Genomic DNA, 13547 nt, shown 5'->3' on the forward strand with positions numbered 1-13547 from the left:
AATCGATCATTGACCTTTGGCCTAGGGTGCTCTGGTACCACGTACACTTGTGAGCATCCCTATGTTCAAACATGGTGTCCAAATAAAGCAACTTAAATATACCGTAAATGATATCCTTTGCTCTTTTCTCCTTCTCTCATCTTTCTTGGTCCAAATGGGGGACCATAAGACTGAATTTGGCACAAGGCGACTCAAATCCTACCGAAGAGGAACCCAACCCGCCCCAAACTCCCTCTACCAAAATACAGTGAAAATGGCAGACAAGTCGGGTTGCTGGTATTCAAATTAGGTCCTTGGTTGTCCATTAAAAGCACAAGAGTCAAAACAAAACAAAAGGGCTCTATGGGACGGCTTGGCCAGAATCCTCACGCAAATCATCTGCTGTTGACACACACACCACCTCATGACTATGAATACACTCTTTAACACCCTCTCCTGACACGCACACATTGACACTAACCAAACTAACCAAATGTGCATATACACACACACACACATTCAAATAGCCCACAGCCCAACAAAACACATGTTTGCATATAAGCTCTCTCACACACACACACACACACACACACACACACACACACACACAAAGACACACAGACACACACAAACGCTCTTCTTGTAGTAAGTGGGACGAGAGAGTGGGATCACTCCATTTGTCGTCCCACACAAAGCTGCTTGTTCAGTCATTATCTGGGAGAGCCTCTTGTCTCCTCTACAGGCAAGATGACCAGGTCACAGCTAAAATAGCCACTTCTCCCTCATGTCACTTCTCTCTCCCTCCCTCCGCCACTCTCTCTCCCTCCTTTTTTATAAACAAAGCTCAGCCATTTGTTTTAGCCACTAAAATCAGAAAGAAATGGGACATTTGCAAACCAAATGAGGCTTATATGGCAGGTTCTTGTACCTCATCCAAAGCAGAGGGTAATTGTGTGCTTCTTCACTCTAAACAAATGACTCAGGGAGAGGGAAAGACCTCCAAAGTGAATGAGGGGATGGGCTATTTGTTAAGGAAATCAGGAGGCCATTGAGCTCATGTGCAATTACCTATTTGCCTGGTGACTGTTGCTGTCTGATCACCAAAGCAGAACACAAAGTATCACTCAGAACGTTTGGAAGTTGCATCTCTCTGTGGCAACACACACTGTAATGACTGTCAAACAGTTTTTGCAATGTTTTATTTCTATAAGCTTCAAAAGTGAGTTGTGAAACTCTATGAGCAACGTCTGAGATGAAATTTTAATCCTCATACAAATGTTTAGCTGGGATGCATTACAAATGGATAAAAAGAACTGTTACTTGTAATCATAAAAAACAATTGGTTAAACAAATCATTGAACAAGAAACCATAACCTGCGATGTAGTTTAAATAGCTTTCACTCTTTTATTTACATACCGTGCTGTTCTTTGGGGTGAGGAACTGTGATGTTACTGTGCTGCATTCTTGGGCAGTGCCATTTCTAAAAGGATTAATTTTAAGTGCAGTGTGGTTGGTCCACAGCTTACTTACTGCACCTTCATGTGTGACAAACGGATGTCTGGTGATGTGGTATCAGAAGATCTTTGCTTAGATACGACATTTTTAGGTGAGTCGAGAAGTGATGGTGAGGAACAGATGTTACCAGGTGCATGCAGACGATGTGTAGTAAATACGACTAACTGAACACCTAACATCTAGATGTGATACTGCCCAGCAGATGCTCTTCTGTGCAGGTGAAGAGGAGTCTTTTTTTGTTGCTGTTTGCTGTGCCAAAGTATTGTTTAGAGAACTGAGAAAGCATTGAACCAAAATTATTAATCATTACCTCTTTTTTTATCGGAAGCCATTGTCTCAGGTTCTGCTTTTATTTCCATTTCCATACTCTCGCAGAGAAGTTCATTGACTAAATTTGGTCCAAGCTCATGTTTAAGTTTCAGACACCATTCAGGGGGTGCTGGCACTGCGCTGGATCCTCAGCAATTGCACCATCATTTTGAAACAATATTTTACTTCTGCATCCGTATTTGGAAACATGAGAGTTGAGGAAACTGGAATCAGCTGGAAGAGATGAGTAGGTCCAACGGGGGATATTGCAGCTTTTTGCAGATAGCTTTTTGTCCAGTTTAGGCTGTCAATGGAGCAAAAATCTAAACATTCTCCATACCTTATATTTTAAGACAATCTGATTGCCTCAGAATAGGGACAAGGGATAACAGAAACGGAAGGTCAAGACAGTGTTACACACACAAACACACACATGCACGCACGCACACACATGTAGTTGTACTAGTTGCGAGTGTGTGTTATGTACGTGAGAGCTGGGATAAAGGTTACGGCTGGTCACAGTCAGGAGTCTCATAGGACTGGATCAGCCGCTGCATAGGTCAAAGGTCAGGGGTCGGGTTAAACTCTCTAAGCCAATCACAAGTCAGCGTGGAACTGAGGGGTTTTCCATTTGAAGTCAGCGGTGCTTAGATGTGATAAGAGGAGGAGCACAGTAAACCCTGAGCCTGTTTTACGACCCAGTTTCAACCCTCTCACCAATAATGTTGTCACTTTTTCACATCCCTTAGTATTTCATCAGTTAATTGGCTGCTCAGGTTTGTCAGATATTAACACTTCTGCCTATACAAAAAACATGACAAAGTCCAGGCCGGGTGGTGCAAGTTTCTCATATGTCGTTAATGTGGCTGTGGCTGTGACTTGCACAACTGCTGGTTAGCTTAAGTTATGGTGGTGACCAGTATAGCTGTAGGAAAAGGAGATTAACACTTGGAACATTTTGGTTTGGGTCGTAGTTCAAGTCCCCGCACAGACCAAGTAAGGAGTGGGACTGGGAGCTGGAGAGGTGCCAGTTTACCTCCAGGGTATTGCAGAATTAGTCTTGAGCAAAGCACTGAACTTTGAATCTTTTCTTACATAATGCATGCACAGTATATAGGTCCTGTTGTGCGTGCGTGTATTTGGGCCTCTGTCTGTGAGTGTGTGTGTGTGTGTGTGTGTGTGTGAATATAACAACAGATTGTGTCAGTCATTGCTTGTATCAACAACAGAGGAAGAAGGAACTGATTTTGTTAGTGTGTATGTACAATCAAAATTTCTAAGATTTTCAGAAGAAGGAAGACACTGGCACACATAATAACATCACAGATAACATCAGTGTTAGGTAATGTGTTCTGTATTTTTATTACTGTATATGTATTATATTTGTATAGTTCTGTGTACCATCTATTCAATTCAATTCAATTTTATTTATAGTATCAATTCATAACAAGAGTTGTCTCAAGACACTATACAGATAGACCACACTCCAGAATTTACAAGGACCCAACAGTTCTAGTAGTTTCCTCCAGAGCAAGCAACAGTACATCTACAGTATGTGTTGTGTACTGCCATCTGGTTTATGGTGGACTTTTCTCACCTGATATCTGCACTCTCAGTTTCTGGTTCATGGACATTTTTGATGAGCAATAAACCATAGTCTTCATAAATCAACAGGAGTTTACAATTCCAACAGTATTATTATCATTTATTTATTTATGTATTTCACATTTATTTAACAGGGACATTTAACACATTAATAATACGTATAAAATGTAAAATGTGCTAGCATCAGCCCAAAAGGCTGTTTTACATCTGCTGTCCCTGGACAGGTCGTACAATGTCCAACCAAAAAAGATAAAAGAATTATAATAATACATATAGCCTTACAAATAAAATTAACTATAAATGTAAAAGAATTAAGAAATACTGCATAGTTAGGACAATAACAAACAACAAATGTAATCTTTCTAAACAAAAAACTGTGCCTGGAAACCACATAGGCATAGCACACAGGGAGGACAGGAAAAACAAGATAGCAGCAAGATTTGTCTACCCTATTATTATTGTTATTATTATTATTACATAGAGAGGGAGAAGAAGTAGACGGACAGAGGTTTGAGTTGATTTGCAATGGCACGTGTTCACGGCAGCTACCATATAATATTAACAGTCTATGGCAGCTACTAAGAAAGAAAGTATTTGTTTCTGTGTGTGTGTGGGCTGATTCGTTTGTCTATAAGCATGCATGTGCGTGTCCACGTGTATGTACACGCGCACATCTTCAACCCCGCGCCTGCTGGGCCCACGTTACTTTGATTGACAGGTGAGATTTGCCTTCACACATCGCTCTGCACTGCCCGCCCTGCGCGCCTCCAGAATGGTAGCTCCTTACTACGCCCTGATTGACCAGAATCCGCGTAGCTCAACCAGGTCAACAGACTCGGGGCAGTTTAAAGAGCGGCAATTGGTCAGCTGTATGATCTACGTCACCATCCCCACGTGGAGCCGCGGCCCTGATTGGTCCGGGGCCGTTTTGTGGGCCGAGCTACAGTTTCGGTTAGCTTGGGAGCGTGAAACCGCGTGAGAAAGTTGCCATTAAGGTAAACGCAGAGCTAGACATTGGACTGTTGCCTCCGTGGTGGAAGTTGTTGTCATTAAAACTAACATATTTCCTCTTTGTTTCTTGAAATCTGTTTTGGACGCATTCAAACTCAGCGGGGAAGTAAATGTTTCTGTTTTCTTGACTTTTCAACCGTCGACGAGCGACCGCGGCGAGTCAAGTGGGAACTCTTCACTGCAATTAACTTGTGTGGATTTGTTTCTGATGCTTTGACTGAGAGCCACAGTGCGGGTGTCGTTTGATGGTCTAGCTTTGCTAGCTACTACTGGCTTGACTTTTTCCTGGTTTGTTTGTTTGTATGTCTCTCTGCACTCAGAATACATCGGATCCTACACAAAACCAACGCTAGAGTGATTGAGGAGGCTCCAGCATTTTCATTTCTCACCTGGTTCACACCCTCCTCCCCGTTCCTTAGCTGCCTTCAGCTAATCAACCGTTTCCCGTGTTTTTGCGGTTGATTAACAGCCGTGTTTCCAGTGGAGCGGAGGAGAGACAACGACCGAAACAGCGAGGAGCGGGGATTCACATTAAACGGTCCTTGAATTCGGACGGAGCGGCGGGGCGGTTGGTTTTGGTTGAAATTAACGACAGTCGGTCCTACTTATAACGGCGGATGGATTCGTGTCCGTGATCTGGGGCACCCCACATCCTCACTGTGCTCTAGTTTGATCCACCGAAGAGTGTTTTTCGGAAAGAAACTCTCCTCCTCCCGGAGATAACAATGTTTCCCCAGGGGCGACACCCGGTAAGACTCTTCCCTTCCTGCTTTAACAGTTTTTCAGAGATAACATTAGCTACCTCTTTGTCTGACCAGCGCTTCTTGTGGTCTTACTTTTAACAGCCTCTTCAGGCAAAGCACATGTTTAATCATTCAACTTCTTGTTAATTGGGCTCCGCATCTGCCCTAAGAAGTAGCGTGGGATTGATAATATTGTTTGTTTAGTAACGGCTTATAATTAAATGTTGTTGACATTACATGTTAGCCTGGAGAGGATCAGATGCAAATTGTAGGCCACATAATGAGCCATGATGTTATTAATCCCCTGACTGTGTGTGTGTGTGTCTGTGTGTGTGTGTGTGTGTGTGTGTGTGTGTCTGTGTGTCAGACGCCCCACCAGGCTCAAGGCCAGCCCTTCAAGTTCACCATCCCAGAGTCACTGGACCGCATCAAGGAGGAGTTCCAGTTTCTTCAGGCACAGTACCACAGGTGAATAATACAAACGCACACATTCACAGGGAAGTACGTCTGCTGTCTGTATGGGTGGCACAATGACCAATTTTTTCATTGTCATCTACCTAATAACACTAAACCTCCACCTAACCGCAGTCATCCCCCCTGCCATAATGAACAAAACCCCAGCTCTGGCCTCATACTAACCCATAAACCTGGATTACACACATTTACACAAAAGCACACACATATGCAGCAGACCCAGTCATCAGTGTTAGCGCTTACACTGCGGTAGGTCTAAGTCTTGGTGATGGGTGAGAGCCAGGGGCTGGCGTGTGGGCTCAGGGTTTCATAAATCACTCCTTATTTTCCTGTGTGTGTGTGTGTGTGTGTGTGTGTGTGTGTGTGTGTGTGTGTGTGTGTGTGTGTGTGTGTGTGTGGGGAAAAGACTGCTGAGTATGCGTGCAGGTTTTCTTGCTTTGCGTGTGCTTTTACTTAGTAGTTTTGTCAGGGAGGGTTGGCCACAACAGGTGACCGCCACGAACCTGCAAACAGGCTGTTTTGTTTTCTCACATCCTTATTCACACACACAAAGGGCAATGTTAAACCAAATCTCCCACAGCCAACGGACCCTGATTATTATAACTAGACATGAAGAAGCATCGTCTCCATTTCACTTTCTGCTCTGTGCCCTGCACCGTTTAGAGACCATTCTTATTTATCTTTTAGGAAAACAGTTTATTCTTAGTTTGAGTAGTTGTTTTAGACAAAAGAGATGCAGTTGCACATCTGATTATGTGCCGATATTGATTTAGTGTCAATAAAACTTGTTTGTGCTGTAAAATCAAGTTTGAGGAAAAACTAAATCTTCTGACATAATATATGTATCATTTATGAATATTTACATTCTCAATCTGCGGAAAACTGAGGGGCTAGTTTACACCAACAGACTTGTTGATGAGTTCAGATTAGCTTAACGTGAGAAGTTTTCAGTTTCTCTTGAAGTAAATGGTGTATTGTTGTATTTTACAGTCTCAAGATGGAGTGCGAGAAGCTGGCCAGTGAAAAGACGGAGATGCAGAGACACTATGTCATGGTGAGATCCATGTGACACTCAAATAATTTGCCCCCACACATCATCACACATGACATAGTGAGGCTTTTGGGCTACTGAAGTGTCCTTGAGGAGGATACGGTGTCCCAACCAACTCCATGTGTTCTGGAGGTGAACTTCATCTTTCCAAAGGCTGATAAGTGAAAATTCTTAAGTAAATACTTACTGTGTTGTTATCTGAACAAGGGGAATAGGCATTATAAAAAAGGCACAGCAACTTTTTGTTTTCCGTTTCCTTACTCAGACACACTAATGAAGATGATTAGAGTGTCAGATTAGTGCTACAATTTGGCATTCTATGAGTAGGCAGATTTTTCATTTTGATCAAACTGAGCTCCTGTATTTCAGATAATCCCACTTTTTGGTAGATAGAATGGATGAGATTCTGTATGTATCTATTTTTTTCTAAAGTAAAGTATCATTTTACTTAACCTGAAACAAAGTGAGGTCAAAGGAGTGTGAGTGTGTGTGTGTGTTGAAAGCCTTTAGTCCGAATTATCTCTATTTTGCCTATATGATGAGTGACACTTGCACAGGTAAAAAGCATTTCATTTGGATGCTTGGTCTTTCAAAAGCAATTTGAATGCTCGGTGAGAATTCCCTGGTGCAACACACAAGATCTGCAAGTCTGGTTGTTCCAATAAAACACCTGTAAGGTCACGTGCGCGCACACACACACACACACACACACACACACACACACACACACACACACACACACACACACACACACACACACACACACACACACACACACACACACACACACATATTCTTCTTAAAACTTCAGAATACCTTTCACTAATCTGACTCTCTGTCTTCCTCAGTACTATGAGATGTCTTATGGCCTCAACATCGAAATGCACAAGCAGGTATGGATGCTCATCTGTCTACCTCTGTCTACCCTATGTGTCTTCGTGTTTGTCTATCTTCCCCTCCTTTCCCTCTGTCTCTCCTGGCAGGGTTTTGATGTATTTGGGGTGTGTGCCTGTTGACGTGTCCTTCTGTGTGCACAAATGCGTGTGTGTGTGTGTGTGTGTGTGTGTGTGTGTGGGGGGTTGTGTGTTTATTCGTGATCGATGGGGCTCTGTCTCATTTCCCCAGTTAGGGCCGGCCGGCTGAGCCCAGAGGCAGGATGAATGGCTCTGTAGATTGATTGGTGCTGTCTAGGGGAGCGGCCTGTTTTATTACATTAGAGGGGCAGGGCTGTGGAGGGCAGAGGAATCGATCACAGTGAGGCCGGCAGAGGAGAGACAGCGGAGCTCCCCCTTTTTAGTAGGAGGGAGCAAACAAGAAATACAGAAAGGACACTTACCTGTTGTAATGTAAGGCAAGGACATAATGTATGCAAACATGTGATGACAAGGACCAATCGAACCCATGTGCTGTAAAATACACAGAGTCAAACGTGCATGCATAAGTACATACACAGACACATCTAAAGGCAAACATCTCTCATGGTTAAGTACGTTTGTATGTAAACACATAGGTGAGAAGGGAAAACTCTCACTCTCTTTCGCATGCACACAAACACACATTTCCCCACAGGAGTGGTGCAGGGCTCAGAGCGTTTACCAGTAATTACCACAGCTATCGACCAGACAGACCAGAGGAAATTGGAGGTGGATTGGCCTGGTGCTTCACCGAGGATTGGGGATGCTTCTCTGACTTTCTCACACTCCATCCCATTAGTTCCCCTCCCCCTTCTTCTCTTGTGTTATTCTCCCATTTTTATAACCCAAGTTCTCTCCTTTTCTTTCTGCCTTCCTCACTCTCCATTCAAAATTATGGGATCTCTTTGCTAAACCCCCCCACTTTTTTTTTTCTTTTTCCCCTGGCTCCTTTTTTGTTTTATGTCCATGAAAGGCTACTGTTCTTTCATTGTGAGGGAGATGCATCTCCTTCTATTGTCCACACACATAAACACACACACAGACTAAAGCTCCAGGGGAGGCCATTAGCTTGGGGCCGCAGTTGTCAAAGCAACGTGTGTGTGTGTGTGTTTGTGTGTGTGTGTCTGTGTGTGTGTGTGTGTGTCCGTCCAATTATGTGTAATAAGAAGTCGGTTTTCTGTTGACACATGGTTTGTGTACATCTTCTTACTGTATCCTCAACTTTTGTTTACTTGCTCTCAATTATGAATATTATAGTGTTAATAATGCACCAAATGTCTTTAAGTCCCGAATTGTAAAGTGCCTCATTCTGGGATTGAAGCTTTGGGTGTTTGTTGCCTCGTTTGTTTGATCCTTGTTAGTTTTGTCAGGTAGCTTAGTTAGATTAGCTGAGCTGACCTGATAGTAGTTGGTCAAACCATTCTCAGACAACATAGTCAGCGAGCCATTATACAAGGCTAATCCGGCAGCCATTATACAAGGCTAATTATAGGCTTACAACCCAAGATTGTGAGAATGGATGTGTAGGTATACTGTGCCTGAAATAGCTCTTTAGTTAAGGCTTTCTATGCATGGAATAAGTTGGGCATTATGAGATGGAGTTACAATGTGCGGAAGTCTGCAACTCATGTTCTGGCCAGTGTGCAGGGTTCTACTGGGCTGGAAGTATGTTGTTACGGTTACTTCCTAACTCATTGTAGAAAGGCTGTAGTAACAGGTATATTAAGAGCGCACACACACACACACACCACCTAGATTAGACTAACCTACTGTACAGCTTGTTGTGTTGGAGCACCGTAAAGTGTGTGGGTGTGTGTGGGTGTGGGTGTGTGTGTGTGTGTGTGTGTGTGTAATATATATTCACAGACATGAAGGACTAACAGAACTAAAAGCAATCTAAAGGCTTATAACTCCATCAGATTCCCTATTGTCTTTGATTCTGTTCAAAGAGTCAATTCTTTATAGTATGTAGTGTTCACAGCGTGAAGCATACTTACCTGCCTCTATTTGTTTCTCCTATCTTTACTTTTACTTAGCATATTTACATAACCACCTTATTTACATTCTTTTAGGCGGTGCCAATTGTAATATACTCTCTTGTTGTATTGTAGGTGAAGCAGTTACTTGTTTAAGTCAAGACTTCGTTCTGAATAGGCTAGTACTTTATTTAGCTTATCTAAGTACATAATTGGCTGTACTGTGGCAGGGTCAGTGTGAGACAGAGAGACCCAATGAGAGCAAGTATGCAACGGGCCTCCCCAGAATTTCAGATTTGAAATCATCATATAATATATTGTGCTTGCAGCATGGCTTTAGGGATGGCAATGACTGTTGGTCCCTCACTTTGTCTAGAATGAAATATTTCATCAACTAATGGGTGGCTTGCCATGAATTTGTTTAGACAATTATGTCCCCTCAAGAAAAAAAAGGTACATTTTGATCCCCGGCTTTTTCACGAGCCTCATCATCAGGTCAACATTTTACTTTTATAAGTCAAAATACCTATATTCCCATTACACTTGGCTGTAATTCATGTGTAGTTCTCATTAGCAAATGTTAGTATGCTAGCATATTAAACTAAAAGCAAATCCCCAAATCACATAGCTGCTAGCATGGATGTTGACTCTTAGTCTTGTTGACTTTTTAATAACAAAGGGATTGCAGGAAGGATAGAAAATACAAATAGAAGAAGAATATAATAGAAAACCAAACGTCATTGTTGCTTGATGGCTGTATTTTCACTAAGTTTTTTCATAAGCACAAGTCTCTTAGTAGTTTTTGACATGTAAACAAAAAAATCATACAACTCTTTGTAGGTTTTCACACAACAACACATAGCCCTTGAAGCTTTTGCATCCAGTGTGTTTGCCTATGTCTGTGGGATGTGTTTGTCCGATGAGCCATTACTACGTTTCATGGCTCCTCTAATTCCCGCTTCACCCTGGCCTCTTTGGTATCAATTTGATTGGATGATATGTAATATGAGTCACCTTATCTGATTTGATGCCACTGTGGGGGTATCTGGTTTCAGCCAATTGTTGCCACCTCCGGGGGTTTGGGGGGCAGGCGGATGTGTTGGCATGGATACTGGTGGAAAGCAAATGAAGTTAGTTGCTGATGAGATTATGTTGAAGTGCTGATGGGAAGAGGGACAAGAGCACAGAGGATAGAGCTGGAGCAAAAGAAATACAACAGGCAAGAGAGAAACTTGAGCTCATGCTGATGATGAGAAGAAAAAGTGTGTGTGTTTGTGTGTATTTGTGTGTATGGGGATATGTTATTGTATCACAGACTGGTAGGGGCTTCTGCCTGTGACTTACTTTGGAGGCAATAGTCTCCAGTGTGTTTGTGTGTGTGTGTGTGTGTGTGTGTGTGTGCTTGTATTGCTTTATTGGTGTAACTGAACAGCTGTCTTTTCTAAATGAATGTAATTATGTTATTAACAATTAAGTTGCTTTCTGTCTCTGTATCTCTTCTTCAATCAGACCGAGATTGCCAAGAGACTAAACACCATCTGTGCACAAGTCATTCCCTTCCTCTCGCAGGAGGTATGTATGTGTGTGACTTTGAGCTATTTAACCTATGATCATAACTAAATATAAATATTTCTGCGCCCTACTGTTCATTTACAGACATTTCTGGTGGAGAAATACGTTCGCCAGCTGAGCTCAGTTAATCAGCACTAGTGACGATTACATTTTAAATCCAATTACAAACCAGTTTGCCTATTTTTGACACCTGATGGGCTGATATGTTTACTTTGGATAGTCATCCAGCCTCCCAGCCAACGTTAACAATTTGGTTTCCCTGGTATGGAGCTGTGCTTCCAATAATGAATAATAAACCACATGTATTACATGTTAAATTATCTTTAAAGTTAGGCAGAGGAATAGCTAAACAGGACAGGGAGCAACCATTGCTAATGGCTAAGCTACAGTAAAGTAGCTAACCGATCTTAATAGTGTGTGAACTCTTTGCTAGCGAGAAAGTAGCTGAAAGAATAGGAGCCCTGTGAGCACTTGGGTGTACAAATATCAGTTTAAATGTGAAGCGGATAATAAGCCGCTGTAATAAAGAATATGAAAAAATTGACTGGTTTGAGCTATCGACGCAAGACGCTATCAGCAACACAGAGCGTTGAGACAATACGCTTACCGCTGCATGTCAGCTAAGTTGGCTGCAGGACAGCCAAGCGGGTGTAGCCAATTTCATTGATTATAGTGAAATTGATGGGTTCAATGTAGCCTGCCTGTTTTCAATCAAATTGCATATTAGCGATGTTGAGTGACTATCCTTGGACAATACCAAAATAGAAGGAATTGCCCAAGCCCACTACAGACTTTTTTTTTTTTAACAATTTGTAGGCTACTCTCTGATTGATTTGATTTTCATTTTGGGTTTAAAAAACATCATACATAAAAACATGTTTTGATGTCTAGTTGTCTTTGCGAGCTTTTCTGATAAATCAACCTTTTACTCTAGGTCTTTAGCAACATTGTGTTTGTCTGTGTGTTTTGCAGCATCAGCAGCAGGTGGTCCAAGCTGTAGAGCGAGCCAAGCAGGTGACTATGGCAGAGCTAAATGCTGTCATCGGGGTACGTGGACTGCCAGGCCTTCCACCTACAGTGTGTATTTATTTTACTTACTCTTTACCTAAATCAGCTGTGTCCACATTTCTGTGTGTACTCTTTTTATAAAAATCTAATTCTTTCCATAAGAAATACATTTCCTTCTTCACACTTCACGTCAGAGATGGAAAACCTTTCCTACTTTTATCTTTGAGTAGTTTAATTTTAACCTCTCCGATGCTAATTGCCTTCCACAAGTGAAAAAATCTTTCAGGAAGGACCACTTGTTATTTTCCAATTTGATTCCATAGTAATGAATTCATTGCAGAAACAGAGACCTAACTTGAAGCAAACATTCTTTGCCGGTTTTCACGTAAAACCTTCTTTTATTGCTACCAGAGCTTGACTGTGGTACTGGTGTAACAATTTATACACCTGCACATATAAGTTTACATTGTAGGCATATAACTGACTTTTAAAGACATTATTTTAATTGTTTAATCACTTAACTAAGCTCAATGTTGCAGGCATACAGTGTATATATAGGACATATGAAAGAGTTAATAAGACAATGAAATAAAACTAAAACCCAGGATGCAGATAGTTTTGTTTTTCATGGACTATGGGTCTGGAAGTAAAACTGATTTTTCACGGTGGAGTATATAGGAAATGAATCAGGGGAATGACCAGCTATTCAGACCTGAGCTGTAAAGAGATTGGCCTAGTGACTGTGAAAAGAAGAAAAACTTTATGCTCGAAGTTTTGCTGTGATGCTTAGGTAAAAAGAGAGTAGAGCTGTAGTGGTGACTGTTGAGAATAGTTGAGAAAACTCTGCTTTCTAGTAGCCAGAGGGGCTTGACTGGCGGGAGGTGAGGCCAGGGGGTTGAATTGAGAAATGTGGGAAAAGGGATTGAGGGATTTAGTTTAGCAAAGAGTGGTCTGTGGGTTTGAAGAGGTGTGTGTGTGTGTGTGTGTGTGTGTGTGTGTACGTGTGTAAGAGAGACAGAGAGAGATGGGGGAGAAGTGGGTGTATTTGGCAGTTGGTGTTTGAGTCTTAATTGCAGGATTTCTGTGTTTGTAAAAAAAGAAAAAAGGGGGGGGGGGGGGACCACGGCGGTGCCCTTACACTCCCCTCTTCACCCACTCCCCCGTCTCCCACGCCAGCCTGTCATTCACCCTGTTTGTGAGTTAAATGAGTGTAATGAAGCATGTTGCCCCTACCTCTACACACATACACATACATGCTCACACACCAGCTCACACTAACATCCCATGACAAACCGGGCTCCCCTTGCCTCCACCGATACTTCCCCTCCATTTACTCCCATCGGGGGTCCTGTTTGTGTACCTGTGTGTGTGTGTGTGTGTGTGTGTGTG

General features: G+C 42.2%; 1 protein-coding gene across 2 annotated transcripts in view; it reads left to right on the plus strand.

The window, feature by feature from the left end:
• Positions 1-4390: 4390 nt before the first annotated feature.
• The window catches only part of LOC117944366 (transducin-like enhancer protein 1), a 20508-nt gene continuing 11351 nt past the window's right edge, over positions 4391-13547 (plus strand). Inside the window, exons 1-6 of one of the 2 annotated variants that reach the window (XM_034871104.1) lie at positions 4391-5169; positions 5531-5631; positions 6628-6691; positions 7537-7581; positions 11088-11150; positions 12123-12227. In XM_034871104.1, the coding sequence (XP_034726995.1) occupies positions 5146-5169; positions 5531-5631; positions 6628-6691; positions 7537-7581; positions 11088-11150; positions 12123-12227 (402 nt within the window). In that variant the 5' untranslated portion in view covers positions 4391-5145. The remainder of the gene's footprint in view (positions 5170-5530; positions 5632-6627; positions 6692-7536; positions 7582-11087; positions 11151-12122; positions 12228-13547) is intronic. The other variant, XM_034871105.1, reaches the window with a different exon arrangement.

The sequence above is a fragment of the Etheostoma cragini genome, chromosome 5 (assembly GCF_013103735.1).
Source record: "Etheostoma cragini isolate CJK2018 chromosome 5, CSU_Ecrag_1.0, whole genome shotgun sequence".
Lineage (NCBI taxonomy): Eukaryota > Metazoa > Chordata > Actinopteri > Perciformes > Percidae > Etheostoma > Etheostoma cragini.